General features: G+C 46.3%; 1 protein-coding gene and 1 long non-coding RNA gene across 8 annotated transcripts in view; both read left to right on the top strand.

The window, feature by feature from the left end:
• The window catches only part of SLC25A48 (solute carrier family 25 member 48), a 44019-nt gene extending 24524 nt beyond the window's left edge, over positions 1-19495 (top strand). For 4 of the 7 annotated variants that reach the window (XM_027096855.1, XM_027096858.1, XM_027096880.1 and 1 more), the window contains 2 exons: positions 2033-2290; positions 4822-5537. In XM_027096855.1, coding sequence (XP_026952656.1) covers positions 2033-2290; positions 4822-5165 — 602 coding nt within the window. In that variant the 3' untranslated portion in view covers positions 5166-5537. Of the gene's footprint in view, positions 1-2032; positions 2291-4821; positions 5538-14994; positions 15125-18290 lie in introns of those variants that run through there. The other 3 variants (XM_027096869.1, XM_027096887.1, XM_027096897.1) reach the window with 3 other exon arrangements.
• Positions 12479-14346, top strand: LOC113615015 (uncharacterized). The gene is made up of 2 exons (XR_003430821.1): positions 12479-14197; positions 14228-14346. It is a non-coding gene; the product is annotated as an uncharacterized LOC113615015 (long non-coding RNA).
• Positions 19496-25870: the final 6375 nt, after the last annotated feature.

Below are 25870 nucleotides of genomic sequence, written 5' to 3'. Positions count from 1 at the left end.
AAATTGGCCACCACTCCTGCTCACTCCCTGCTATAGACTATAGAATGAGACTCAGCCTCCTGCCCACGCTGTAGTTGGCCTAATGTACGTGACCAGGATGCCTCTGTTCCCCCAACATAGAAAGAAAATACGGGATTAGTTTATTCAAGCATACTTTCCAGGCAAATAGGAACCTCCCCCTGGACCTCGCCTACTTCTGGGTTGAGTGAAAAGGACAGGTTGTACTTTACTCCTAAATCTCCGGTTTGGGCTGTGGCATCATGAAGCTGAGTATTTTTTCCTAATCTTCATCTGATAAAGATGGGGCTCTGTAGGGGGCTTGGATGTTCACCTATATAGCAAAAGTGATCTGTCTCTTAGCCAGCATGTGTAAAACCCCATTGAGAGGGTGATTACAGGGCATTAAACCCAGGTGGCAAAATACGCATGTGGTCACAGGCAAGCTTCATTCTGTTTCTGTCCTGGCCATGTCATGTTAGTTCTTCAAGAAGGGAAAGTTGAGAACATGAGTCCGCTTTATCTGCACTGGGACTAGGAGGTCTCTCTGGCCATGAGTCAAAGCTGTGCTAAAAGGTCCGTAGCAGGGGCCTCCCTGGTGGCGCAATGGTTGAGATTCCGCCTGCCGATGCAGGGGACACGGGTTCGTGCCCTGGTCCGGGAGGATCCCACATGCCGCGGAGTGGCTGGGCCCGTGAGCCATGGCCGCTGAGCCTGTGCGTCTGGAGCCTGTGCTCTGCAACGGGAGAGGCTGCAGCAGTGAGAGGCCTGCGTACCGCAATAAATAAATAAATAAAAGGTCCGTAGCAGAGTAGACAGGCATGAGGCAGGGAGATGGAAGAAGCCCGATGGAAGAATTAGAGGGACAGACAGAGTCACTACTTGCTGTCTACACACGTCCTGTAAAGAAGCTACTGATATAACAACTGATGATCTGCCAGCAGAGACCCCAGAGGTCAGCTAAGGAGACAGCACCCTGTGCCCCTGGACTTTGAGGGCCAATGGCACCAGTACTGCCCTACAGCTGTTTCAGGGCACAGCCTGGCCAGGGCTGGAGAGAGTCAGTGAGAACATGTCCAGCCCTCCAGCCAGTGCATCCTGCACCCAACTCACACCAGTCCACTTGGTCTCAGTAATAATCTGGTGATAACATTGCGCCCCTACAGTGTTCCTAGCGCCATGCTGAGCTCTTTATAGGTATTACCTTGTTGATACTCACAACAGCCTGTTCTCTTTTTTATTTAAAAAATACAATTTTCCAACTTTATTGAGACACAGTTGACATATAGCCTTGTGTAAGTTTAGGGTGCACAATGTGATGATTTGGTACATGTATGTATAGTGAAACGATTACCAAGATGAGGTCAGTTTACACATCCATCACCTCGCATAGTTACCATTTTGTGTGTGTATGTGGTGAGAATGTTTAAGACCTGCTCTCTTAGCAACTTTCAAGTATACAATACGGTATTGGCCTGTCCCCTTTTCAAAGGTAAGGAAACAAAGGCTAAACAGGTGCCTACCAAGGTCAGAAAGTTGGTAAGCAGGGCCAGGATTTGGAACCAGGACAGTCTGCGTCCAAATCTCATACACTTTTTACCACACTATGCATGAGTACACACACACATACACACACACACACACACACACACACACAAAGGGTGTTGGATTTTCCAGCCTCTGCTTCAAGAAGGAGCTTGGTATGCCTCAGCATATTTGATCCAAGGCATCGTGCAGTCACATTTACTTAAAAAGACATAGTGATGGTTGACCGAGAACCTCTGGGCATTCTAAGGCAACAGGTGCTTTATCACCTGGCTGGGATTTTGTCCAGTCTGGCTGAACATGCTGGCAGGAGCTCCCTGCTTGGACTTCAGAATACTCATTTGAGTTGCCAAGACGGTCAGAAGTTTTGGTAAAAATCAATTGGTGACGTGAGTGGGAACTGTCAATGGGCTGGGCTGACTCCAATACCAGACAGTGGTCATTCTCTTGCCCCCAGGTCACTTGCTATCTTTTTGCACTGTCTTTGCAGCCAACCTCGGTTTGAAGCCCAGGGTGGCAGCTCTTGGGGAGCAGCCAGCCTACCAGGGGCCTGTGCATTGCATCATAACCATCGTGCGGACTGAAGGCCTGGCAGGGCTGTACCGGGGCGCCAGTGCCATGCTGCTGCGGGACGTCCCGGGCTACTGCCTCTACTTCATCCCTTATCTGTTCCTGAGTGACTGGATCACGCCCGAGGCCCACACAGGCCCCAGCCCCTGTGCTGTGTGGCTGGCGGGAGGCATGGCAGGTAAGGGCGGCATGGCTGATCCCTGCCCCCGTGCTGACCATGGCAGCAAGACAGCTGGGGAGCCGACCATACCCTTCTCAGCCCTGGGGAAGGGCAGGGTTCATCCAGCCACTCATCCAACAATTCTTTGTTAAGTACCTGCTATGGCCAGACCTAGCCAGGCAGACAAAGGGCTAGGAATGGGGAATGGTCCCCCCTCTTTCTCCCATCCCCTTCTCTCTGAGTCCCTATTTGGACTCTTACAGCTTTCAGCTGGAAGGTATATTTTGAGCACTTACTCTGTGTCAGGTATCACTGAGCTTTGAAAAGAAACTCTGTTGTCATGGCTCACCTTTTTTGAATACTGGCACCCTGCAAACCTTTCCAATGTGAGATTTTCATTGGCCCCAGAAGGTAGGAATAAGTCTCCCTATTTTTCAGGTGAGAAAACAGGTTCAGCGTGACCAACTCAAGGTCACACAGCTAATGCAGACAGTATAGTAGGGACTCTGCAGTCAGAAAGATCCAAGTTCAAATCCACACTTAGTCATTTTGTGACCATGGACTGGTTACTTAACCTCCTTACTCAGAACCCACGCTGCATGCCCATTTCACCTTGGGTAAAAGTCAATGACCTTGCAATGGTTTCAAGACCATCAGCATTCCAGCTGCCTGTTACCCTTCCGCACTCATTTTTTTTGCTACCGTCCCCTTACTTTGCTCTGCTCCAGCCACGCTGGTCTCTTTCCTGAAACTTGACTGTGCCTGGCTCTCTCCCCACCACAGGGCCTTTGCATTTGCTATTCCCACTGCTTGGACTTAGCAATGCAGTAGGTCACCAGGGACTTTGACAAGACCCATTTTGATGAAGAGAAGGGTGTGAAAACCTGATTGAAGTGGGATCAAGAGAGAATGGGATGAAAGAAACTGGAGAGCCCAAGGACAAAAAACACTTCTGAGAGATTTGAATGTGCTGTATCGGGAGAGAGAGAAACACAGCTGTAGTCAGAGAGGGGTATGGAAGTCAAGAGAGGATTGCTTCTCAAGAAGGCGGATAACTGATGAGAACGTACTGTATAGCTCAGGGAACTCTATCTGATGCACGGTGGTAATCTAAATGTGAGGGAAGTCCAAAAGGGAGGGGATGTCTGTATGTGTATGGCTGATTCATTTTGTTCTGCAGTGGAGGCTAACACAACCTTGTAAAGCAACCAAACTCCAATTAAAAAAAAAAAAGGCAGATAACATGGTATGTTTGATGCTGATGGGAAGGATCCACTGGACAGAAGAAAATTGTCATCCCTCCTCCTCATTATCTAATCAGCTGTGCTTGAAACTTAGGAAACACATAACAGAGCCCACATCTTAGCCACCAGACCCCAGTGTTCCCATTCCCTGCCTTGTGCCTGAGGCCTGGCCTGTGCCAGCTCCCAGTAAGTGCTCAGTAAGTACTTCTTGACTGAGAACGCAGACAGGCCCCGGCTGCTCTCATTTCTGGTGAGAGCAGATGCGTGTAGCCTGGCAGTCAAACCTGGTTTTGTAATACCCTCGCCCATGGGCTGAGAACAGGGGAGTGTGCCAGGGCAGCACCTGGGCTGACTCCAGGGGAAAAGCGGCCCCATTTATCCTGGAAGAAGGCAGGAGGGACGAGAGGTCCAGAGGGCTCCCAGAGGACCAAGGGCAGGAGGCTGGGATGGGCAGGGGGCTGGGGACAGGCTAAGGCCTCTTTTGGGAGCTGCTGGGCCGCAGTTACAAAACCTTGCAAACCAGCTGCCTTGGACTTTGGCATTGGTTTGTTTCTCTCTCCCCATCAAAGAATGTGCCAATTTCTCTGTTTATACAATAACCTGGCGTTGTTTTCTTAGAGTCCGTTAAAGTCACAAAGTACTCAAACCAGGACACCTGAACTTATCCAATGAAGATGACCCAGCGGCCCATGGTCCTAAGGCTTCTATTCCACATCACTGGAAAAGATAAGAGCTTTTTAAAGACCTGACCCTGCTCTTCTCTGCAATCCCTAAGCTGACCCTTCCTTGGCAAGCAGGCTATGGGAAAGTGTTTGTTTAGCGTCTTCTTCCTGTTCAGAGTAAATCCTGCCTCTGGGGAGCTGCCAGCCTTCAGCCTCAGGCCTCACCCTGGTCTCCCTCCCCTGTGCCCGGAAAGTACTATGGGGCCTGTTCCTGTTCCTCCAATAGAAGCTGCTAATAAATCCTTCTGCTTAGGAAGCACTAGCGATGGACCTGGCCCTGTGCTACATGCTTCACATGCCTCAGGATATTTGTCCTCGTAGCAGCCCCACGAAGATAGGTGCTGCTGGCCCATTTTACAGAAGACAAACTCAAGGCCTAGAGGTGGCAGGAGACTTCTGCAAAGTCCCACAGCCAGTGGCGAGGGAGGATCAAGAACCCCCTTCATAGGTCCTGACCTTGAGCTGTTTCCACGTCCCCCAGCAGCATATGAAGCCTCTGAATGGTGGAAATCTGCAGGGAGCCGGGTCCCCTCCAGACCCCAACCAGCCAGCCCCTGATACCTATTTGTCTCTCTCTTAACAGGAGCAATTTCTTGGGGGACAGCAACTCCTATGGATGTCGTGAAGAGTCGACTGCAAGCTGACGGGGTTTATATAAACAAATACAAAGGTGTCCTGGACTGTATCTCCCAGAGTTACCAGAAGGAAGGTCTTAAAGTAAGCCCCACAGCAGTCATGCAGGGTCAGTGTCAGTCCCTGGAAGGTAGGGTCAGAGATTTTGGAAGATGTGAGACTACAGAGAAGAGAATCAGGAAAACGAGGTGCTGGCTTTTAAATTATGAAGCACTTGTTTCATCCAGTCCTTGCCCCGGCCTGGAGGAGGAAGTGGGTGTGCACCCAGCTGATGGGTTCAGAGAGGACCGGTAACCTACCTGAGGTCACACAGCTGGTATGTGGCAGAGCCGGGGTCTGGACCCACATCTGTGTTACCGAAGCTGGCCTCCTCATCCAGAAAGGCGAGGAGCTCCTTCCTCACTCCCTGCTTAGCACCTCAGCCTCACCCCTCCTATAAGTGGGAATTCCCAGCACCACCTCAATCATCACATCTTGCAGGTTCCAATTCCCTGATCTGTCTTCTGCTTTCCACCCCACACAAGTCCAGACCCCATCACCTCTGGTCTCGGCTACTGAGGCAGCCTCCAGCCTGGCCTTGTCTTCCTTCTCCTGAACCTAAAGGGCTTATCCTAAACCCAAGCCTCTACTTGCCTCTAAACTATCTCAGAATGAAGATCAGTTTTCCACATCTAGTGTCCAAAGTTATAAACATCCCCATCTTTCTTGCCTCCCACTATACCCCCTAGTACCCTCATGCTTGCTCTTCCTTGAATGGGCCCCTGGCTTTCTTGGCATGCCTCTTAGTCAGCAGACTTAAGTGCAAAGCCAGGTCTGGCTACTTGTGAACTGGGGGAATCCAGGCAAGCTTCCCCTCTCTGGGCCTCAATTTCTCCAATGATAATCACCCCTACCATGAGCAGCAGAGATATTTGTAGGTTAAATTAAATTAGGCATATAAAAAGTGCTCAGTTTAATGTATAACACATAGAGAACATTTAGAAAGAGTCATCTGTTTATCATTAGCATTAGTATTCGTAGTTTTATTAGTGTTAATGTTACTATTGACCTATGAGGCCTTGCCTCATCCCAAGCCCTCCAATCCTTACTAACTGCCACTCCAGTGTGTCCAAACTTCTGCTTTTTCGCTCCAATGGAGTGCCAGAGCTTGTCCTCTGGAAAACTGGACTTCCACAAAGGCTCTCTCATCTGTGTGTGACCTCCCAAGTCAGTGTTCTCCAGCTGCTCCTGGACTACAGCCAAGAGTGGCTGGAGCCAATTCACAGGCTACTGCAGGCTTCGCTGCCAGTACTGAGGTCTGTCTGCCTATTAGCTGATGCACAGGTGGGAAAGACTCCTCTCGGGTCCCTTGGTGTATGGTGCTGGATCCCACAACTCCCACAGAGGCACTTTCGTTCATGGATGGATGCTGAATTTTTGTTGTTGAACTGAGGACAAAATAAGGGACATTTGGGGCTGCCATGATGCTAGTGTCACTCTCCCCATGTATTTACCTGTTGTGAGATTTTTACAATATCTCTTCCTACAGCTGCAAGTTACTGTCTAGTGATTTTATTTCAGCCTGCAGGGCTCTCTTGAGAATTTCTTACCGGGTAGATCTAGTGGTAATGAACTCCTTCAGCTTTTGTTTATCTGGGAATGTCTTGATTTCTCTCTCACTCTTGAAGCATAGTTTTTCTGGATATAGAATCCTTTCTTGACAGTTTTGTTCTTTTTCTTTCAGCACTTTGGTTATATTCGCCCATTGCCTTCTGGCTGCTAAAGTTTCTGATGAGTAATCTGCTGAAAGTCTTACAGAGGATACTTTTTATCTGCTTTCAAGATTCTCTCTTTGTCTTTCAAAAGTTTATTATAATGTGTCTTCTTGTAGGTCTCTTTGAATTCATCTTGCTTGGAGTTCATTGAGCTTCTTTGATGTTTATATTCATGTCTTTCATCATATTTGGGAAGTTTTTGGCCCTATTACTTCATATATTCTCTCTCTCTCTCTCTCTCTCTCTCTCTGTCTTCTCCTTGGACTCCCACAATGAATATGTTGCTCTGTTTGATAGTTTCCCACAAGTCCCTTAGGCTCTGTTTACTTTTCTTCAATGTTATTTCTTTCTGTCTCTCAGACCCAATAATTTCTCTCGTCCTATCTTTAAGTTTGCTGATTCTTTCCTCTGCCTGTTCAAATAAACCTTTGAATCATTCTAGTAAATTTTTCATTTCAGTTATTCATTCATTCATTCAGTGCTTTTCAGCTCCAGAATTTGTTTGCTTTCTCTCTGGGTTTTCTATTTCTTTATTGATATTTCTATTTTGTTCACATATCATTTTCTTGACTCTCTTCACATCTTTCTTTAGTTCTTCAAGCATCTTCAAGAAGGATATTTTAAAGTCTTTGTCAAGTAGATATGCTATCAGGTCTTTTTCAGGGACATTTTATTTTGATTTTTTTTCTTTGAGTGGACCACACTTTCCTGTTTCTTATATGCCTTGTGATTTTTTATTGAAAACTAGACATTTGAATCTAATAATGTGGTAACTCTAGAAATCCAATTCTCCCTCTTCCCCAGGGTGTGGTGGGTTTTGTTATTATTTTTGATTGCTGTAGACTATCTCTGTGCCAGTGATCAATCTGAGGTGTAAACTTAAGGTTTTCTCAGTGTTTTTCTGAGCCTGTGCCTTTCGCTGGGCATACGCAGTCACTTTCTAATTTTCCTCATACATGCAGTTGCTTTTGAATGTCCTAGTCTTTAATGTCTGGCTCCCAAAAGAGGAAAAATAGAGAAATGAAGAGAAGGGAAAGGGGCACCATCCCTTTAAACTCCCTGGAAGTCACTTCAGCCAGTGAACAAGAGAGTTGCAAGATGGAGGGGGAGGTTAAAGAAGAATGACTGCCCTCCTCTTTGCACCTCATGATCAGAAACAGCCATCAGTGACCAGAACACAGATGTCCAGTATTTGGAGGACAAGGTTCTCATTGCCCACCCTGGTTCCCACAAGCTGTGTGCAGGTTACTCCAGGAACATGTGCATAGATGCCTGCCAAAGGGCTTGGGATGGGGGATGGGTAGCTGCTACTGTGCTAAATGCTGACATTGACTGAAATTAACCACTGCCCAAACCCTCTCCTGGAAGTTGGAAGCCTTCAGTAAACTCCAGAGTTCTAAAGTAGTTACATCAGACAAATTCTGTCTGTGTAATAGTTATCTAGGTGAGGAGACAGAGTCCTGGTATTTTCTACTCTGCCATGTTCCTAGAATTCTCACCTCAGTTGTTTTTTTTTTTTCTTTTCCAGTTTTATTGAGATATAATGGACATACAGCACTATAGATGTTTAAGGTGTACAGCATAATGATTTGACTTACATATATCATGAAATGATGACCACAATAAATTTAGTGAACATCTATCACCTCATATAGATACAACTTAAAGAAATAGAAAAATACTTTTTTCCTTGTGATGAGAACTCAGGATCTACTCTCTTAACCACTTTCATACATAATGTACAGCAGTGTTCATTATATTTATCATGTTGTACATTACATGTTGTACCTCCCCTCCCACCACCCCTCACTTCTGGTAACCACAAATCTGATCTCTTTTTCTCTGTTTGTTTGTTTTAGAAGTATAATTGACCTACAACACTTTGTTAGTTCCTGGTACACAACACAGTGATTTGATGTTCCTATGCATTTCAAAATGATCACCATGATAAGTCTAATTACCGTCTGTCACTATACAAAGATATTACATAATTATTGACTATATTCCTCACACAGTACATTTCATACCCATTACTCATTTAGTTTGTAACTGCAAGTTTGTACCTGTTAATTTCCCTCACCTATTTGTCTCCTCCTCAACATCCTTCCCCTTTGGCAACAACCTGTTTGTTCTCTGTATCTATGACTCTGTTTCTGGTTAGTTATATTTGTTCATTTCTTTTGTTTTTTAGACTCCACATATAAGTGAAATCATACAGTATTTGTCTTTCTCTGACTTATTCCACTTAGCATAATACCTTCTAGGTCCATCCATGTTTTCACAAATGTCAATATTTAATTCAGTCTTGGCTATTGTAAATAATGCTGCAATGAACATAGGAGTGCATGTATCTTTTCTAATTAGTGTTTTTATTTTCTTTAGGTAAATACCCAGGAGTGGAATTGCTGGATTGTATGGTAGTTCTATTTTTAATTTCTTTTGAGGAACCTCCATACTATTTTCCATAGTGCTGCACCAATTTACATTCCCACCAACAGTGTGCAAGGGTTCCCTTTTCTCCACATCCTCACCAACACATGTTATTTCTTGTCTTTTTGATAATAGCCATTCTGACTGGGGTGAGGTGCTATCTCATTGTGGTTTTGATTTGCATTTCCCTGATGATTAGTGATTTTCAGCATCTTTTCATGTGTATGTTGGCCATCTGTGTGTCTTCTTTGGAAAAATGTCTTTGCAGGTCCTCTGCCCAGTTTTTAATTGGGTTGTTTGGTTTTTTGATGTTGAGTTATATGAGTTCTTTGTATATTTTGGATATTAACCCCTTATCAGATATATCATTTGCAAATATCTTCTGCCATTCAGTAGGCAGCATTTTCATTTTGCTGGTAGTTTCCTTCACTGTGAAAAACCTTTTTAGTTTGATATAGTCCCATTTGTTTATTTTTGTTTCCCTTACCTGAGGAGACTGATCTCAAAAAATATTGCTAAGATTGATGTCAAAGAATGTATAGCCTATGTTTTCTTCTAGAAGTTTTATGGTTTCAGGTCTTAGTTTAAGTCTTTAATCCACTTTGCATTTATATAGGGTGTGAGAAAGTAGTCCAGTTTTTCCAACACTATTATTGAAGAGGCTTTATTTTCCCCATTGTATATTCTTGCCTCCTTTGTCATAGATCAATTGCCCATATAAGCATGGGTTCATCTCTGGGTCATCTATTCTGTTCCATTGATCTATGTGTCTGTTTTTGTGCCAGTATCATACTGTTTTGATTACTGTAGCTTTGTAGTATAGTTTGAAATCAGGGAGCATGGTACCTCTAGCTTTGTTCTTTGTTCTTAAGATTGTTTTGGCTATTCAAGGTCTTTTGTTTTTCCATCCAAATTTTAGAATTATTTGTTCTAGTTCCATGAAAAATGCCATTGATATTTTGATAGGGGTTGCATTTCATCTGTAGATTGCCTTGGGGAGTATGGTCTTTTTAATAATATTAATTCTTCCAATCCATAAGCATGGTATATCTTTCCAACTGTTTGTGTCATCTTCAGTGTCTTTCATTTATGTCTTATAGTTTACCAAGTACCTTTTACCTCCTTAGTTAGATTTATTCCTAGGTATTTTTTATGCAGTTGTAAATGGGACTGTTTTCTTAATTTCTCTTTCTGATAGTTCATTGTTAGCAATAAATTTCTGTGTATTAATTTTGTATCCTGAAACTTTACTAAATTCATTGAAGAGTTCTGGTAGTTTTTTGGGGGCATCTTTAGGATTTTCTATGTATAGTATCATGTCATCTGCAAACAGTGACAGTTTTACTTCTTCTTTTCTAATTCAGATTCCTTTTATTTCTTTTTCTTCTCTGATTGCTGTGGCTAGGGCTCCCAATACTATGCTAAATAAAAGTGGCAAGAATGGATCTTCTTAGAGGAAATGCTTTCTGATCTTAGAGGAAATGCTTTCAGCTTTTCACCATTGATTAAGAAGTTAGCTGTGGGCTTGTCATATATGGCCTTTATTATTTTTATCATAAATAGATGTTGAATCAATTGTCTTTTGTATTTTTTTAGCAGAAGCACAGTTTGTGATTCAACCAACAAATACAGAGTGACACATAAGAGAGATTCAAAAGAGATGCTCAGTTTTTATTTGAGATTTTTTTTCTATTTCCCCAAATATTAATGTATCATTTTTCCAAAAAGTCCTGTAGAAGCAAAATATATTGCTGATATTATTTCCTCCAAAAATTTACTGTGTTCTGTTAAAAGCAAAGTCCTAGAAAACAACTGAGGTCAGATGATTGATTTCTTAACCTCAAAAGTGTCTGACCCAAAGTTTATAGTCAGAGACAGGTTTTAAGCAGAGATAGCAATATTCAACTTGATTAACCACATCATTGACTGAAATTATTTTTTATTAGTTGCTTAAAAAATGTGTAGTATGTAGGGCTTCCCTGGTGGCGCAGTGGTTGAGAGTCCGCCTGCCAATGCAGGGGACGCGGGTTCGTGCCCCGGTCCGGGAAGATCCCACATGCCATGGAGCGGCTGGGCCCGTGAGCCATGGCCGCTGAGCCTGCGCGTCCGGAGCCTGTGCTCCGCAACGGGAGAGGCCACAACAGTGAGAGGCCCGCGTACCGCAAAAAAAAAAAAAAAAAAAAAAAAAAAAATGGTAGTATGTGAACATAGGAAGCTTCAAAAGGTATAAGAGGATATACTGTCTAAATGTCCCTCCTGTGACCCCCTGCCAGTCTTCTCTCAAAGGCAATCACTGTTATAAGTTTCTTGTGATATATTTTCAAAATATTCACAGCCTATGCAAGCATATATGTGTGTATGTATATTTATGTATGTTTGTATATGTGCTTGCATATAAACATACACAGTAACATGATTCAAAAAATAATCTTATACAGCCCTGGAAAGTTGGGTGGTCTCACAGTCAGATCCCCAGCTGCGGCAGGTGGAGCATCTTTTCCCAAGGCCGAGGGATGGCTCCAATCCTAGTGAGCTTGAGTGCTGGCTTTGTGGAGTACGCATTCCCAAACGGTTTTACTGCAGCTCACTGAGGCTGCAACCTATTCTCACTTCCCTATGGAAGAAGAACTCAGTGATAGTAAAGAACTGGAAAGGAGTGAAATAATGGCAATGGTACCCAATCTTAGTAGCCCCTTGTAACTCAGCGATTACCAGTAAAGCAGTCTTTATGGTAGGGGAACTAGTAAGTCCATGGACTTCTGGGGCATTCCCAAGTCAGAACGGAAGAAAGGTGGGGTAGTTTTGGATCCATTCTCTGCCTGCTGCGAGGATCGTCCTAAACCACATGAGCCATGGCTCACACTTGGAGAGCTGTCGTCTGCAATAAGGAGGCTGGAGGAGTGACTTGATGTCCTCTAGCTCCACAGAGGTGACTGTTGTGAGGGGGTTTGTGACAGTGGGATGAGACTGGATGACTCTGAGGAGAGATGGAGGGGACCATTTGTAAGTAGGCACCAGCGTTGGTTACTCTTTGGTTCTGCCACTTGGGGGATCTGAAGGCCTCCCTCTACTCCAGGAATCCCCCACTACCACCAGGATGCTTTCAGCCCAGAGACCATTTTTTTTTTTCACATCAAGGAGTTTGTTCGTTCATGCATTCATTCATTCATTCATTCATTCACTCCTTCATTCATCTGCCTGTCCATCCATCCATTGATTCATTTAATAAGATTTATAGAGGATCCTCTAGTCCAAGCACCGTGCAGATGCTGGGGATTCAGATGTGAGCCACACACACAGCCCTGTTGTCACTACTCTGACTGGGACTTTTTTTTTTTTTTTTTTTTGCGGTACGCGGGCCTCTCACTGTTGTGGCCTCTCCCATTGCGGAGCACAGGCTCCGGACGCGCAGGCTCAGCGGCCATGGCTCACGGGCCCAGCCGCTCCACGAACCTGCATCCCCTGCATCGGCAGGTGGACTCTCAACCACTGCGCCACCAGGGAAGTTCTGACTGGGACTATTAATGAAGGGATAGACAAGTCATAGGTGATTGGAGGATGGTGTGAGAAGTGCTGTGATGGCAGAGATACTGAGGGCACAGAAGACAGCGGGCCATAATCCTACTTGGGGTGGCCATGGCAGGGCTACCAGAGGCTATAGCCGAGTCTGGGGAGGATTCCAGCAGAGGGGACCAGAAGAGGCTCAGTGGTGAGAGAGAGCTGGCCTGTTAGGAGGAATGAATGGCAGGCCAATATACTGCCCACAGTGTCAAGTGTAAGAGGAGGCTCAGAGCAGTGCAAGGAGAGAGCATGTGGGTCCTGGCAGGCCAGGGAAGGGTATGGACTTGACCTTGGGAAGTGGGGAGCCATTGAGGATTCATGAGGAAAGACTCTGTCTACTGTTTTTGTGTTCCAAAAGCCAAGGTGATAGCCAGTAGCTCTGCACTATTTTTGCCATCTTTGGGCCTCACAGCAGAGCAGGCCATAGCTAGGGTTAAGTAGGCACCAGTGTTGGTTACTCTTTGGTTCTGCCACTCGGGGGATCTGAAGGCCTCCCTCCACTCCAGAAATCCCCCACTACCACAACCACCACCAGGATGCTTTCAGCCCCAGAGACCATTCTTTTTTCACATCAAGGAGTTCGTTCGTTCATGCATTCATGAACTCTGGCTGCCTGAAGTGGCCCACGGCTCCTGCACGGCCCAGTGCTATGGGAGAGGAGGGTCACATTCCAAGCTGCGTCCTGCCTGGCTTGCCTCGCCTTGCAGAGCCAAACCCCGGTGCACATGGGAGCCTCTCTGTGCACCCGGCATGGAATTTTCCTCTCAGAGGCTGACCCAGTTCCTTGCTGCTATTCAGTCACCCTGGCTGAGCCTGTGGAATTCCATAAAGGTTAGACATTAGAGAGGAGTCCTAATGTTACAAGGAGCCTTCCTGCCCCCTACCTGAATTGCACCAGGGTTAGGCTGGGCCACTTGCTCACCTCTGGGGATCTTAAGCTCCCTTCCCTGGGGCCAAGGCTCCCTCACCCCCCAAGGTACACTGAGGGCCTTCTCTCTCCTTCCTGACAAAGCTGCATGTCCCAGGCTGCCACGAGTGCCATGGTGCAGGCTCCTCTCCTGAAGGGATGTCTGTCACCTGATGTCCTGGCCCATGACAGTGGCCTGCACCTACCCTGACATCACAGTGTCCAACAACTAAGAAAATTGGGGACATGTAAGGGATTTCTACCTTCTGAAAATTATAGTACCAGGTCTAGTCCATAAACAGTAAATTATACAGGCATCAATAAATAAGTTTACATCTTACACCTGACAGTTCTCAGGTCATTCACACTTTGGTAGTGATTTGCCTTCAGACACGTGATCTCTTCCCAGAGAAGACATTTAATGACAGCTCCTCCCCATTCCACCCCTCACCAAGGCCTTTATTTATTCTCATCATGTTCTAGGTTATGCTGTAGTTACTCCTGAATGGGGCTTATCTTCCCTAGTAGGTTATCAACTTCCCAAGGGCTGGAACCACACCACAGAGATCAGTGTCTACCCAGCACCAGGCAGGAAGATTCAGGGTGGAAGGAAAGCATCTTACCATATTCCCTAGGGGTGAAGACAAATACAGTCTTCTTGTACTAAAGGCCGGGTTTAGGCCACTGGTACTAACACACCTCAGCACTAATGAGCGAAGTGGAGTGCTTACTCTGTATGAAGTGGTGACTGCTGATAATAAGGATGGTGGTGTGATTGTCAACAGTTAAGGAGTGCTTTACTGCTGGACAGGCACTGTGAAAATGCCTTTAAAAGCAACGTCTCATCTATTCCCTCAAAAACTGTAGGAGGTCAATGGTATTATCACCCCCATCTGACAGTTGGGAAAATTGACTTCTAGAGACTTTGCTATTTTCCCAAGTAACACAGCTACTAACTGGCAAACTGTACCTGGACTCCAGGTGTGTCACCTTGAGCAGGGCCTGAGTTCCCCCTACCCTGCCCCTCTGGGGACATCCTGTGAAGCACCTGTCACAGTTGTTGGTCATGGCCGGGTGCTCTACCACTGCAAAGCGTGTGGAGCTCTAACTTGCAGAGTCCCGAGAACCGAGCATGTGTGCGCATGCTCACGAGAGTGCAACAATTAAGCAGAGTGTATGTGGTGTTCGCGGGACTCACCTGTGGGAGCATAGTATGTAGCGCATGCGTACCGGGCCTGCGAAGGAACGCGCCTTCAGAAGTGACGTGGCTGAGGGCGGGGGCGTGGCTGGGGTGTGTGTGTGCTGAGCGGGGAGGGTCTCCACCTTCCCAGTCCTTTGGGCTCTGTCGGGTCCAGCCTGGGACAGGGGGCTGCGTGGGTGGGCAGCAGCGCCGGCCCTGGCTCTGCCCTCGGTGGCAGCCCTGCGGAAGGTGCAGGTCAGTGCCCTGTGATAACGCCGCCTCCTGCCAAAGGTGTTTTTCAGAGGCATCACGGTCAATGCCGTGCGGGGCTTCCCCATGAGTGCGGCCATGTTCCTTGGGTACGAGCTCTCGCTGCAGGCGATCCGCGGGGACCACGTGGCGACCAGCCCCTGAGCGCAAGGTCAGTGCACCTCTTTCCCAGCCGCTTGTGCCCTCCTGGAGCTTAAAACTTTGTTCTTTGAGGTGAAAATGGTGTGGCCTTCTGAAATATCCCTCTGTCATTTGTTTCCTGTTTAATCTGTGTTAATTCTGGGCTAGAATTGCCACCCTTCTTGTCATCAAAAAGCCCTTCTGAAATGCCCACCTGTGGCTGATGGTGAGCTGGACGCTCAGTAACTGAGGTCGACACAGAACTTACCTGTTTATAGTGAGCTCACCTATCTTGTTTCCCATTCAGTAGCTTCAACAGCCCTTGAAGAGACGCGTGTTTAGCTTCACTGTACAATTTAAATAACCCAGGCTCAAGACTGAGGACTTGAACCAGGGTACCCACAGCCTGTTACACAGGCAGCATCTCCCCACCTCCCTACTGAACTCAGTCTAGGTCTGAGGACAGGCTCCCAGAGCTCTAGAGGACAGCCTCTGCTATACCATCCCTGCCTCCCTCACCCTCTCCTTTTCCTGTTCTCATTGTAGAAAGATCACTGCAGCCAAAGGGATCTAAAAACAGAAATCTGAACAAGTGACTCCCTTGCTCCAGTGTCCTCAATGGCTTCCCATTGCCCTCTAGGTTATGTTTCAGTCCTTAACAGCCTCGTTCTCACCAGCATCTTAAACATACCATCCTCACTCTCGCCTCTGGGTCTTTGTGCATGCCACCCTTGCCTGACACCGTCTTTTCAGGCCTTCCTCTTGTTTTTGGCCTCACCAACTCCTCTTTGTTGTCCAAGCCTTGGTGTAGAGGTCTCCTCCTCCAGGAAGCCTGCCCTGATGTCTCAGCCAGGAGGATGTGCGCCTGCTATAGGCTCTGCTGTGTCCCTACCACATGCCCTCGCATTATAACTGCCTGCCAACTTTCCTCACTCCCCAGCCAGCACGAAGGTCCCAGGAGAGCTGTAACTATGTTTTCACCTCTGTATCTCTAGTGGTTCTCACGAAGCCTGGCACACAAATGGCCACTCAGAAACACCGTTGAGTAGACGGATGATCAACTTCCAATATCCCCTCAATTCCTCCCCTTCTTTTCCTCCCCGGTTTCTCCTTCTCTAGCCCCAAACTAGTTGTGTGCAGAGCTCAGAAGACAAAGTGGGATGAGTCACTGAATTTTCTAGAAAACAAGAGACCATTTTGCTTCAGTCGTGGTGACTGCAAATTCTCTCAGAAAGGATTGTCTTCATTAGGAAGGTCTAGCCAGCCTCCCTGTTGACTGCCCTGGGGCATCAGAGTCTGGCTAGGATGCATGGATGGGGCCAGACCCTAGAGCCAAGGGAAGGATGGATGAGAATGAGCCCAGGCCCAGCCCTGGACGCTGGCTTTAAATCCCATGCTTGAGCTTTTCACTAAAGCACCTATATCCGCAGCTTTTGCTGGCGTTTTGCCCTCTCTTACTAAAGGAAAAGGGCAGCAACACATTTTGCATAATTAAATATCCTGGGTAAAGAGTCACTGAACTTGGGTTATGTCCAAGACAGGGAAGAGAAGTCTGGTTCTTAAAGCTGTGCTCAGATACTGGCCACATCCCCCTTTTAACAGATGAAAGTGACTTTAAAACAATCCTATCATAAAATCAATGCATTTTTATTGTAGGAAAAAATAGAAAATACAAATAAACAGAAAGAACAAAATAAAAATACCTGTAATCTCATGACCTTGTTAATATTCTTCCAACTTTTTTATCCCCCAAATGGGATCCAACTTTACTCAGTATTTTATAACTCACTCCTCCCATTTACTAGTTCAGGACCATTTTTCCATGTCATTAAATCTTCAGCCGCAAAGCGGGTTTAATGCCAAGCCTTCACAGATCCCAGAGTCACTGGACGCTTGCCTGAGCCGTGGCACCCTGCCACTTGTGGCCACCCTGGTGATTGGCTGCTTCAGGAGGGAAGAAGGCGTTGCTAGCAAGCCCCATCCTGATTGTCCTGGATTTGACCTTTCAGAGCAGTGCCCCAACTGGAAGCTTTTCCTTCTGAAAGCGCTCTGATAGGACAAGGGGCACAGCTGTCTGTGTGCCTTTTCTTTGCTGGGGTGGCAAGGGGGCTGGTGCCTCTCAGGTGGAGGAGGGCGTTCCCAGTGACTCTTCCGGAGCCTCGTCTTGAGCAAGCCTCACCCAAGGAGTTCAACTTCCTCCTCTAATCCAAGAACACCAAAGCCCTTTAATGAGTCCTGGATCTGAATTTATCAAGTCGCGTTGAGGTCTCGGGCAGGTCATGCCCCAGGCAGCAGTAAAACCCACTCTTTGAAGACAAGGCAGCCAGTGCCCGCCTTGTAACCTAGACTGAGGACAGAGTGGGATGAGGTAGTTAGAGAATTAGGGAGCCTAAAAAGTGGTGGGACGCTGTCTATCGCGATTCCTGGGCACAGGTGGTGGGAACGGCGTGGAATTGTTTCCAGGTGCCTGCAGGGAATAGAGTCCAGCCCCAAACAGCTCCAGCCCCCTTCCAACCACCGGATACAGAGCCCTCCCCCGCCCCCCCCCCCCCCGCTCCCACGAAGTCCTGGGAAGGAAGAGCACTTCCCTCTCACTCATCCACTCAGTTATCTCGCTCCCAGATCACACATATGAGTGACCCAAGGATCATTTGAAGCCCAGTAAATACCGCACAAGGTGGTGGTTTTGTGTTGTGGTTAGTTTTGTCTGTTCACATGGAGAAACCAGGATCAGACTGTACGAGGAAGATGACCTTTGGTGGTAGAAGTGGGGTCCCAGCCACTGCTCAGTGGTCAGCGCTTGTGAATCCAAGCACTGACCTGAATTCTCAGGTCCGAGGCCTGTGAATCCAACTGCACCATCCCTACCGGCCCGCCAGCATCCCCTGCCCCCAGAAATTTCCTGGAATGATGCTGGCCCGCCCTCTGCTGTGATATTCAAACTTCATTGGCCCACTTTCAACTTCAGGAAAATTCATGTTTCAAGGCAGGAAGATACATGTTTTCCTACAATATCTTTTATCGAACTTGTACAGATAACCCCGGACAACCTCATAGCCTTTCCCCAGTCTGTTCTCATGGCGATACTTTGCCCAGTGTTGCTTCACTAAAACAGTTTTCAGATGGATTGACTCCTGGATCTCGCTGACTGATAACCCCAGTTAGATGAAAGTCTTACCTTTCCTCTTTCTTCCCAGAGCCAGCATCACCTGACCAGGGCCTCATTCTGCTACAGCTGATACTGATGGCGGCATCTCTAGAACCTGCGGTAGCGAATTTACTGAAGAGAAAGAACGCCTCCCCGCCGACCCTCAGCCAACCGGTCTCACCTCCGGAATCCCTGCTTTCCCAGTTGCAAGCACTCTTCCTCACCTCTGGGCTGGGGCTGCTGAGCTGCTGCCTTGGAAGGACCTTTGATTCATGACCATCTATTGCAGATCCTCACTGACACCTGATATCAAGCAGGATCAAATGGACCCTGCCCCCAAGACTGCTGTAAACTCACTGGGAATTCACAGAGGAGCTGGAGTTGTCTCGAAGCTCCCAAATAAAAACATTTCTGTATCAGATGCTTCCGCCTGGCTTCCAAGAGACTGACCACCCTCATTCTTCCCTCTGCTTAGACCCCTGTGGATGTCACCGGCCCAGAGGGGCGCCCGCTCGACACAGGTGAGGAGAGGAACTCAGATGGCGAGCTCGCTTCTTTTTCCCCAGCTGCCTCAGGTGGGCAGGGCGGCGGGGAAGCCTTGTAGCAGGTTTCTCTTCCCCGGACAGTGACATGCGCGGCTGCAACATCTCCGGGATGGCGGCGTTGAGCGCAGGTCGGGTGGGCGTTCTCTGGGCCTTATTTTCACATGGAGGACAAAACAGAACAAAATGAGCTCTTTGTCTGCAGTCTGATTTCCATTATGATGTCATTAATCTAAATTTTACTTCTCCCTGGGACCAGTGGGGAGGCCACTGCTCTTTTGCTGTTATGTGTCCATGATGTCACTGCCACTTCCACGCCCCCAAGAGCGTCCCTAATCAGTCATACAGCCCCTTCCTCGTGAGCTGAATGCAGCTCCCGAATCCTCCTCAACACAGGGCCCTGGGAAGCCGCCACCAGCCAGCGTGATGCATCTATTCCTGGCTTAAATCCTGGTGGGGAAAATATCCTTAGATTTCCCCCCCCCACCACCCCTTTTTTCCCCCTTGAAAGGGTCTTCCTTGATTTTTCCACTGTCTCCCATCCCCCTTGAGTGATTTGGAGAATGTCTCTGAAAATCCCCTCCCCCAGCAGACCCAGCACCAACACAAAGCATGGCTCTGGCACCGAGTTGAAAGTGTTCAGTCTCCTCAGCTTATGCTGTTACTGTAGCAAAGGGTTCCCTGCTTGAAATAAAACCCTCAGTGTGGTCTCCTTGATTTTTCTCCTTTACTATCCCTGGCACTGCGGGGTCCCCGGGCAGCTCTGTAGGCTGTGGTCTGAACTCTTCACCCCGCTAGCAGCAGGATGTTTGCTCATTCCTTCGGTCATCAAACATTTTTGAGCATTTATGACATGCAGACGCTGTCCTTGATGTTGGGGACAGCCATGAAGGGCCCCTGTGGTACTTCCATTCTGGCGTGTTAGAGACGGTTCTGTTTACATGAGAGATGGGTCTGCATGCATCGCTGGGCCCGGCGGGCACTATGGATGCTGGTGAAGAGAGGCTGACTAGCATCTGGTTCATTCCCGGGGGAACCTGAGATGTTTTGTATAGCACAACCCAGAACATGTTTCTTAAGTCCTCCTCAGCTAGACCATTTCCTGGCGCTGCTGCTGGTTGCCAGTTTGTTCAGAAGAGTGTTGTATTCACGAGGCCAGGTGGGGTCTTCTGCTGGGTGCTCCTGATGAGCTGAGATCCACAACAACCTTCTGCAGGTGTCAGAACCTGTCCCAGTTTCTTTTGATCATCTTGGCTCCTCTGCGTGATTTAAGGAGGTAAGTTAACATGGAAATACGATGCTGGCCGTATATTAAGTGCAAAAATGAAGTGGAAGGGTAAAATGTGTGCTGTTACTCCTTTAAAAATATACATGTTGGGGCTTCCCTGGTGGCGCAGTGGTTAAGAATCCGCCTGCCAATGCAGGGGACACGGGTTCGAGCCCTGGCCCGGGAAGACCCCACATGCCGCGGAGCAACTAAACCTGTGCGCCACAACTACTGAGCCTGCATGCCACAACTACTGAGCCCGTGAGCCACAACTACTGAAGCCCGCATGCCTAGAGCCCATGCTCTGCAACAAGAGAAGGCACCGTGAAGCGCACACACTGCAACGAAGTGTAGCCCCCTCTCGCCGCAACTAAAGAAAGCCCGTGCACAGCAATACAACACAGCCAAAAATAAAAATAAATTAATTTTTAAAATATATATATGTTATATAAATATATTCTAATTATGCATAATTATATTGAAAAGAAAAGAATTATATTGAAAAGAATCTGGAAGGATACACACCAAACTTAATAGTGGCTATTTTGGGAATATGGAATTGGGGGAAGGCTTTCAATTTCTACTTTGATGATGATGGTGATTTCTCTGTGCACCACTATAGTGTTTCAATCTTTTATAGTGAGCATATATTGATTTTATAATTTTTAAAAATAAAGCCACATCTATTTGCAGAGCTGGGTTCCATGCTGGGCACTTATTTCTCGGGCTCCCGCTGGCTCAGCTGCACAGGCCAACTTCAGGCTCTAAGTAACAGCCCTTCCTCTGCCTGCCCTGCCCACCCCCGTGCCAGTTACACACAGCCTGCAGCACACTTTCTGCACACACACACACACACACACAGGAACACCTGGACAGCAAAAGGATGGGCCTCAACCTTAATGAAGGCACTCGACCCCAACCCAGACAAACCTCATGTGTAGCCAGTACTGGGAGGGGTCAACCAGCAATGGCCCCACTTCCTGTTAGATTCTCCTGGAGGAGATAATCTTGTGGAATAATTGGGACCAACAGTTTGGGGGTTTTCCTTAGTCCACACGTCATACACTCAACCCAAAAGATGTGTGTTGAATCTGACTCTGTATCAGGTGCTTGTGCTAGGCATGCTGGGTGACCATGGGAACCTTAGTACAGGCTGATCTGTGTCATCATCAGGAATACGTTTACAGATGGAATTCCATTTGTTTTTCTTTTTTTTTTTGGCTGAGCCTTGCGGCAGGTGGGATCTTAGTTCCCCGACTAGGGATCAAACCTGTGCCCCCTGCATTGGGACTGCAGAGTCTTAACCACTGGACTGCCAGGGAAGTCCCAGAATTCCATTTTTCAGAGCGGCTGAAGACAGAACAGAATTTCACGCTAAGCACCAGGTTTGGTGCCTGTATCCTGGTCTTGGAGAACTTCAGACTTGCCCTTTTGCCTTTCTGGGGACGGCAAAAAGAATACCAATAACCATTATTCTACAGCAGAGGCTCTCCACAGCAGTCCTTTCACTCTGTAAAATTACGGAGGGCCGCGAGGAATTTTTGTTTATGTAGATTATAACATTTACAGAAATTAAAACAGAAGTTTTACAATGTTGTGTTAGTTTCAGGTGTACAGCAAAGTGAATCAGTTATATGAATACATATATCCACTCTTTTAGATTCTTTTTCCATATAGGTCATTACAGAGTATTGAGTTCCCTGTGCTATACAATAGGTCCTTATTAGTTATCAATTTTATATATAGTAGTGTGTAGATGTCAATCCCTAGCTGCCAATTTATTCCTCCCCCCCTTCCCCCCGGTAACCATAAGTTTGTTTTCTACGTCTGTAACTCTAATTCTCTTTTGTAAATAAGTTCATTTGTACTATTTTTTTAGATTCCACATATAAGTGATATCATATGATATTTGTCTTTCTCTGTCTGACTTATCAGTACTTCACTCAGTATTACAATCTCTAGGTCCATCCATGTTGCTGCAGATGGCATTATTTCGTTCTTTTTTGTGGCTGAGTAATCTTCCAGTGTATGTATGTACCACATCTTCTTTATGCACTCCTCTGTCAATGGACATTTAGATTGCTTCCATGTCTTGGCTATTGTAAACAGCACTGCAGTTGGGATGCATGTATCCTTTTGAACCATGTTTTTTTTCCAGATATATTCCCAGAAATGGGATTACTGGATCATATGGTAGCTCTAGTTTTAGTTTTTTAAGGAACCTCCATGCTGTTCTCCATAGTGGTTGTACCAATTTACATTCCCACCAACGATGCAGGAGGGTCCCCTTTTCTCCACACCCTCTCCAGCATTTATTGTTTGTAGACTTTCTGAAGATGGCCATTCTGACTGGTGTGAGGTGATACCTCATTGTAGTTTTGATTTGCATTTCTCTGATAATTAGTAATGTTAAGCACCTTTTAGCCATCTAAAAACTGAGAATTTTTAAAGTATTTGTTTAAAGTATAATAAGCCCATTACATTTTAGCACACATATTTTAATGAAAACAGTTATTCTTTCCAAACAAAAATAAATAATGAGAAAAGTTGCACTGTTTTACAGTTTTGCAAATCTCCTAATGTCTGGCTTAAACAGAGGACAGTTGGATTCCCATATTTGCTTCTGCTTTCGGTCGGCTGCGATATCCCTTGCCATGTAGTTTTCTGAAAACTCCATTGTTAGCTTGTGATAATGTGAGGATAAAAAAGGCAGATAATCTCGGTGTCATATGAAAATAGTTTTGAGCACGGGTCTCCCTTTGAGAACTCCTGCTCTACAAAACAAAATCAGTCACCCAAAAGCGCTCTCGGCTGATGAACTGTAGAATAGCCACTAGGTGGCAGCAGAGGTCAACTAAATGCACCGCAGGTCGGGGCTTCTGTTACCTAGTGACATTGGTTTCAGTGGTTAGAGCATCTGGGCCCCATGACACTTCTCTTCCTGTTTTTTGGGGTCTCATCATCTTCGTTGTTGTCATTGTTCTTTTACTTCTCTGTGGTGGAACTAACTTCAGACCAGGGAAACCTTGCCTTGGGTTCCAGCTCTGGGTCTGTAATCAGCTACCTGCATGAACTTGGCAAGATTTGGCCCTCCTGGACCTCAGTTTCCTCATCTGTAAAGTGGCCACACTGGGTGGACCTCCCTTACCTATCTTCCAGGGATTCAGTAAGACTATTGCTAAAGTGGTTTTCTAAACTGTGAAGTGCTAAACATAGGGGTCAGAGGAACGTGGTGGAGGTTGGGTACTCTGTGATTTTTCCTGTTTCAGTTTCAGGCTGTCTTCCTCTCTCTGAGTCTGGGTTGTTGGCGTTTTTCATGGGGTGACACAGAGTGGCTGCATCAGTGGTCCCTGAGCCTTGTCTCTGCCTCTAAAACTCTGACTTCTACAGATGCTTGGCTCCTAGGCCTCTGGACCCCCAAGTAGACCTCCGATATGCATGCTTGTGGGGGGTGGATGCAGATGCTGATGTGACCTTTCTGATGCCCAGGATATCTGTCGAGTCATTGATTCAAGTCCTCCAGGGTTCTGACTCCCAGTGCCTCTCTCTGACAGGCTGATATCAATGAAGTTTCCAGGAAACATTTGGTCAAGCAGAGGAGTCCAACCCGTGAGCACCTGGGAGCCAGAAAAACCATCCAGAGAATGTCTGCTTTTTCTGGCTGCTGGTGGAGAGTGGGGAGAGGCCAGCGTGCTCTGGGCCCAGTCACCCTCACCAGTCACAGGACCCACCCCTAACTGCCTTGTGCTGGGTGTCACTCCCCTCCACACCTGTAGATTATGAAGATACCACTGTGGCTTACTCACCGCTGTGCCAAGCCCAGCACCTGGCACTCCTTGCGTGCTTTACTGGTGTTTGTTGATTGACTCGGCCACATCCTCAAGTGTACAAAAAATAAAAGAAGCTTGCTTTTTTTTTTTAATTTAGTTTTTTTCAAGCTTCCATTCTACCTGGTGGCAAAAAAAGTAATTTTGCCATTTCAGATGTAAAACTCAGAAATTCCAAGTTAAATACAGCCAGTTCAGGATTTTCTCCTTCTTCGCCCTCTCCTGGGGTGACTTTAGATTCTCAGGGTTTGGGGTATAGGGAGAGGCGTCTTGCTCTTGGGAGATGCTCCATCCTGTGCTAGCATTCTTCCTGTCTAGTCCTGGGGCATGGCCTTCCCTCCATGGTGGCTTCTGTGGAAGCATCTTCATTCCCATCTGGTCCTGGCCATATGGTTCCTGTCTGCCATATCTGCCAACCCCAAGGCCCCTCTGGCCTTACCGTGCTCCATGACACATCCATGCCCCTCTCTGTCCTATGGGAAAAGCCTTGCCTTCCACACTGGAACTACTCAAGGGCCTGCATCAGGCCCACCTGCCTGGGGCTCCCTATGCCACACCATGTAATGGGAGGCAGGAGACAATTTCTTTTCCGATTGTCATCTCCCAGGGTACACAGGACATGTGGCTCAGGAGCCCTCCCTTCTCAGGTCCTCAAGCCTCCGTGGAGTTCTGCCACCACCACTCCAAGCTCAGCTGGGGGAGAAGCACTCACCAGTGTCTGCTATCATCTTCTCTAACTTCTCTTCCATGGTCCATATGATATTACTTCCTCCCCCTAGAGCTAGGAGCTCTACCTTTGGAAATTCAAAAGCCAAGAATTAACATCTATATTAATAAGTAAAGGACAGTCACCTCAGTCAATGCAGAAAATGCATTTGACAAACTCCAGTACTTGTTCATGATAAAAACACTCAATGAACTGAGAACAGAAGAGAGCTTCCTCAACCTGATACAGGGCATCTACAAAAAGTCCACAGCCAACATCAAACTTACAGTGAAAGGATAGGTGCTTTCCTACTAAGATCAGGAACAAGACTCTGACCACTTCTATCCAACATTGCACTGGATGTTGTAGCCAAGGTAATTAGGCAAGAAAATGAAATATAAGGCATCCACATTGGAAAGGAGAGCTAAGCTACTTCTATTTACAGATGATATGATCTGGTATATAGAAAATCCTAAGGAATCCACTAAAACCTATTAGAACAAATAAACAAGTTCAGCAAGGTTTCAGGATATAAGATCAAGCTACAAAAATCAATTGTATTTCTATATCTTAGCAATGAACATACCAGAAATGAAATTAAGAAAATAATTCTGTTTACAATAGTATTTGAATAATGAAATATTTAGGCACATTTTAATAAAAGTACAGGATTTTTACACTAAAAACTACAAAACCTTACTGAAAGAAATTTTAAAAGATCTAAATAAATAGAAAGATACTCTAGGTCATGGATCAGAAGACTAAATATTGTTAAGATAGCAGTACTTGCCAAATTGACATACAGATTTAATGAAATCTCTCTCAAAATCCCGGATAGCTTTAAAAAAAAAAAAACAAACAAAACTGAAACGCTAATCTTAAAACTCATATGGAAATGCAAAGGACCCAGAGTAGCCAAAGCAATCTTGATATGGAAGAGTCAACTTGGAGGACTCACTCTTGCCTATGACAAGGTTACAGTGATCAAGATAGCATGGTGCTGGCATAAGGATAGACTCGTAGAGCAACGGGATAAAATTGAGAGTCCAGAAATAAACCCTTATATTCATGGTCAATTGGTTTTTGATGTGGGTGCCAAGATAATTCAATGGAGAAAGAATAGTCTTTTCAACAAATGGTGTTGGGACAACTGAGTATCCACATGCCAGAAGAGTGAAGTTGGAACCTTATCTCACACCATATATGAAAATTAACCCAAGATGGATCATAGACCTAGATGTAAGAGGTAAAACTATGAAACTCATAGAAGAAAACAAACAAATAAAT

The sequence above is a fragment of the Aethalodelphis obliquidens genome, unplaced genomic scaffold (assembly GCF_003676395.1).
Source record: "Aethalodelphis obliquidens isolate GAN/ISIS:26980383/991018 unplaced genomic scaffold, ASM367639v1 scaffold4, whole genome shotgun sequence".
NCBI lineage: Eukaryota > Metazoa > Chordata > Mammalia > Artiodactyla > Delphinidae > Aethalodelphis > Aethalodelphis obliquidens.
This window is presented reverse-complemented; position numbering and strand designations above follow the sequence as displayed.